Here is a 5,587-nt window from a genome sequence, read left to right as displayed (position 1 = left end):
TAGATAGATAGATAGATAGATAGATAGATAGATAGATAGATAGATAGATAGATAGAAATATAGCTAGAAGTATAGATAGATGATACAAATATAGATACAAATATAGATAGATAGATAGATAGATAGATAGATAGATAGATAGAAATATAGCTAGAAGTATAGATAGATGATACAAATATAGATACAAATATAGATAGATAGATAGATAGATAGATATATAGAAATATAGCTAGAAGTATAGATAGATGATACAAATATAGATACAAATATAGATAGATAGATAGATAGATAGATAGATAGAAATATAGCTAGAAGTATAGATAGATGATACAAATATAGCTACAAATATAGATAGATAGATAGATAGATAGATAGATAGATAGATAGATAGATAGAAATATAGCTAGAAGTATAGATAGATGATACAAATATAGATACAAATATAGATAGATAGATAGATAGATAGATAGATAGATAGATAGACAAAGAAATATAAATATAGATAGAAATATGGATAGATGATACAAATATAGATACAAATATAGATAGATAGATAGACAAAGAAATATAAATATAGATAGATAGATAGATAGATAGATAGATAGATAGATAGATAGATAGATAGATAGATGATACATAGATGGATAAAAATATAGATAGATAGATAGATAGACAGACAGATAAATAGAAATATAGATAGATAGATAGATGATACAAAGATAGATACAAATATAGATAGATAGATAGATAGATAGATAGATAGATAGATAGATAGATAGATAGATAGACAGATAAATAGAAATATAGATAGATAGATAGATAGATGATACAAAGATAGATACAAATATAGATAGATAGAGATAGATAGATAGATAGATAGATAGATAGATAGATAGATAGATAGATAGATAGATAGATAGATAGATAGATAGATAGATAGATAAATAGATATCCATTGTTTTCCTCCTCTCTGTCGTATTATTTTACTACTATACTTTTCTATCATCAAAATATTCTCCATATCCTTATGACAACTATTTGCAAATAACAATCACAGCGGAATACATTGAAGACGCAAGCTAAAACAAGTGTAAAATAAGATTAAAATAAAAATAAAATGTATTTAGACCAAAAAACTGTAACTGTTGCTCAGAATAAGGACATTAGCTAAAATACACACATCTCAGCACTCAAACAATCTCAGAACGCCAATCAGCACCATACTGGACCTGCCTGGCCGGGATGATGGGAGTCGTAGTCTTTGTACCAGACTTAGGCTGTCCATACATTATACAATTTTATTGTACAGCTTTCTTTTAGATTTGCCAAAATCATAGAAGATCAAACCTAAACACTTTCAATTTGTACGCAATCAGGCAGGCTCTTGCACTACATAGTTGAAGGTAAATCTAAAGGAAATTGAACAAGAACATTGTATAATGTATGGCCAGCTTAATAAAAGCTTCCCTCAACGTTGGAGTTCAGTGTGAATGACAAACAGCCGGACAGCATCAGATTCATCATCAACATGAAAAGTCATTCTCTAGATTGCTCTATAAAGCTTCCTTATTCCTAAATGATGCTCCTATTACTGAGCCTGCAATGTACAAAAAGACACAATTCAATTACAGCACCATGTTATGCTTTAAAGGACAATAGACTTTATTGTCAGCGCCTCCTTTGCACACAATTGCCTGTCCTAACCTACAGGACAGTCCATCAGCTTTGGTAAATCCGGTGACCCTGTCAGTCATTCTATTACATTCCCCTTTCTGGAACAATTTATCAAATCGCCATAAGAAACAACACAAATCACAGCAATAAATGCAATGCCTGGGGATACAGATCATAATGAGATAATAAGATGTACATTCAAAAAATATACAAATAAATACAAAACAGTAATAATAATAATATAAAATATATACAAATATATCATAAATAAAGTTATAAAATAAAAAAATATAATAATAAAAACAATCTATCTATAAAGACACCTCTCTCTATATATAGACATTAAAAATATATACAAATAAATACAAAACAATAATAATAATAATAATAATATAAAATATATACAAATATATCATAAATACAGTTCTAAAATAAAAAATATAATAATAAAAAAAAATCTATAAAGACACCTCTCTCTATATATAGATATATATCTGCATAGATAGATAGATATAGATATGTAGATAGATAGATAGATAGATAGATAGATAGATAGATAGATAGATAGATAGATAGATAGATAGATAGATAGATAGATAGATAGATAGATAGATAGATAGATAGATAGATAGATAGATCTAGATAGATAGAGATAGATAGATATAGATAGATAGATAGATATAGATAGATATATATAGATATGTAGATAGATAGATAGATAGATAGATAGATCTAGATAGATAGAGATAGATAGATATAGATAGATAGATAGATATAGATAGATATATATATAGATATGTAGATAGATAGATAGATAGATAGATAGATAGATAGATAAAAAAGCAGATAATAATAATAATTTACAGATGATAAAGTATCTGTGGCAGGATGTCAGGTTGGCATGGAGTTGGAGAGCAGAGTGTGGTGAAGGGTGCAGCAGGTGACAGGGGACCAGGAAAGTTTTCAATGAACTTTTCTATTTGATGGGGCAGATGATGCTCTTTGGGGGGAGACCCTTCCCCATAGTCCTTGTTATCACCCTTACCCATAGTCCTCGGTGTGATACTGCCCCAGGTCCTGGGCACCCCCTGGTCAGGCTGTGACCCCCCAGCTCTGAATAGGACATATCAGGGGGTCCTAGCATGCAATCTGCAGATGGGGGATCAGGGAAGCCTGCATGCCATCATGTCCCAGGGCTGTACTTCACCCTCCCTGCACCATCCCGGCCCTCCATCCTGCCAGATCTCTTTATTATTAAATCAATGGGAGAAGAAAAACGCCTTACGTTGCATTGGCAGCCCGAGGATTTCTGGAAGCCCCTTGACGGGAGGGGGGTCTGTGGCGAGTGCTGAGCTTTGCATCATTGTCTCCGGGCGGTGTGGCTGGGGGTGACAAGGGGGGTAGTAGGATGGGATGTGGAGGGATCAGGCGGCTGTGCTAGGGATCGGTGCGGGGGGCTCCTCCGGACTCGGCATGTGTGGGGCAGATGACAGGGGGGTGTCCCCGGAGAAGGGGAGGAGGGGGGGAGACGTGCCTCTGTCCCGGGTCCCGGGCTCCTGCCTGGACTGATGCTGCAGCACTTCCCAGCCTGAGTGCCGCTTACACCCCGGCCACTTTGATTCATTCACACTGCAGGAGCTGATCTGACGTCACCGGCCGCCGGGTCACCACGCCCCCCTCGCCAATCACACGCGGAGAGGCGTTTTTGACATCCCGTAAGTAAGTAGTGGAGATGGGCGGAGGCTAACTCGGGCGGGGCGTGGCGTATCCTTCCCACGCCCCCACGGGCTCTGAAGTGCAGCGGCAGCAGGTGTCGGAGCTCTCGCTGTAACCTGCTGAGCCCCGCACACCCCCCTGATCTACAGCGCCACCAACAGGCCCGGCACAGAGCGGGAGGACCGATCCACAGAGAATGGGCATTTAACGGGGGCCCGGAGTGACCTCCATCACTTCCAAATGACACTCAGGACCTTATATCGGCAATCAGACAGTTCATAATTATTCCTCTGCTGTAAGAAGAATAGAATATTTATAGACAAAGGCAGTATTTCCAATGATACTTTCCACTTGGGCACTCATACTCTATATATCGATATAGATTTTATATAGATAGATAGATAGATAGATAGTGATATATATATATATATATATATATATATATATAGATATAGCTATATATATATATATATATATATATATATATATATATATATATATATATATATATATATATATATATATATATATATATATATATATATATATATATATATATAAAATCTATATCTATATCAATATATATATATATATATATATATATATATATATATATATATATATATATATATATATATATATATATATATATATATATATATATATATATATATATATATATATATATATCACTATCTATCTATCTATATATATCACTATCTATCTATCTATCTATCTGTCTATATATGTCTATATGTATATGTATACTGTATATCATTGTTTTCATTTATTATGCTATCATTTACCATATACTATCTGTTATACAAGTTGACCCTGTCCGAAGTTGAGAACTATCCTGGGTCCAATGGACATTTCCTGTATTATCCCAAGGAGTCAGACTAGCCCTCGTAGTTCCTGTCTTGGGACTACGGAATGATTTGATTCTATGCTGTAAAGCAGGAATATCCAAATTTCCCAAAGAGCCAGGTTACTGTCTTTTACATCTGGAAGGTTTTACCCCCTACATGACCAGGCCATTTTTAGCTATACAACCCTGCGTTACTTTTACTGAAAATTGCGTGGTCGTGCGACGCTGTACCCAAATAAAATTAACAAACAAAGGGTTGGGGGGTGCATACACCCTAAACATACATTTCTAAAGCTGATGCTGCTATAAAGATCAATATACAAATAGAACCATAGAGAATAGCGCACACATACAAATAATCTTACAAGGCTACTTAAAAACATCTGATCTTAATAAGTAAATATGGGGATTTAGTCACACCATATGGCCATACCGTGCTTAAAGCGGGGGTTCACCCAAAAATAAATTTTTAACATTACATTCAGTCGAGTTGTCCTAATGACAATCGGCTGTTTTTTTCCCCCGTACATACCGTATTTCACCGCCACTTCCGGGTATGTCTTCTGCTGCACTGGGCATTCCTATCTGATTGACAGGCTTCCGACCGTTGCATACAGCGCATCACGAGTTGCCGAAAGAAGCCGAACGTCGGTGCGGCTCTATACGGCGCCTGCGCACCGACGTTCGGCTTCTTTCGGCAACTCGTGACGCGTAGTATGTGACGGTCGGAAGCCTGTCAATCAGATAGGAACGGCCAGTCCCGCAGAAGACATACCCGGAAGCGGCGGTGAAAATAAGGTATGTACGGAAAAAAAAAACAGCCGATTGTCATTAGGACAACTCGGCTGAATGTAATGTTAAAAATGTATTTTTTGGGTGAACCTCCACTTTAAGCTCACCACTGCGTCATAGTACCCCATTTTCAGTGGGTCCTACACTATTTATAAAATAAAATTTATGTAATTTTTTTTCCCACATATAAAATTTTCTTTTGGTGGTATTCGATCACCTCTGTGTTTTTTATTTTTTTGCCCTATAAAGAAATAAAATAAGGGGAGGATTTGGGACTTTAACCACTTTCCGACCAGCCACCGTCATTATACTGCGGCAGGTTGGCACAGCTGCGCAAACCGTCGTAGGTAAACGTCGGCTGATTTAAAAGCTATAGGGGGTGCACGCAAGCCTGCTGGTGACCGGCAATCGCTCCTCAGAGAGCCAGAACAGGGATCTGTCAAACGAAACAAACAGATTCCCGTTCTGTCAGAGAAGTAGAGAGAGATCTGCTGTTCCTAGTGATCAGGAACAGCAATCTCTCTGTACTCCCAGTCA

General features: G+C 36.5%; 1 protein-coding gene across 1 annotated transcript in view; it reads right to left on the bottom strand.

Moving 5' to 3' along the window:
• The window catches only part of LHX4 (LIM homeobox 4), a 91,402-nt gene extending 88,144 nt beyond the window's left edge, over positions 1 to 3,258 (bottom strand). Inside the window, exon 1 of the mRNA XM_040360238.1 lies at positions 2,960 to 3,258. Within this exon, the coding sequence (XP_040216172.1) occupies positions 2,960 to 3,038 (79 nt within the window). The 5' untranslated portion in view covers positions 3,039 to 3,258. The remainder of the gene's footprint in view (positions 1 to 2,959) is intronic.
• Positions 3,259 to 5,587: the final 2,329 nt, after the last annotated feature.

This window comes from Rana temporaria, chromosome 7 (assembly GCF_905171775.1).
Source record: "Rana temporaria chromosome 7, aRanTem1.1, whole genome shotgun sequence".
Taxonomy (NCBI): Eukaryota; Metazoa; Chordata; class Amphibia; order Anura; family Ranidae; genus Rana; species Rana temporaria.
Note: the sequence above shows the minus strand (reverse complement) of the source record. Positions and strands in the feature narration are given on the sequence as shown.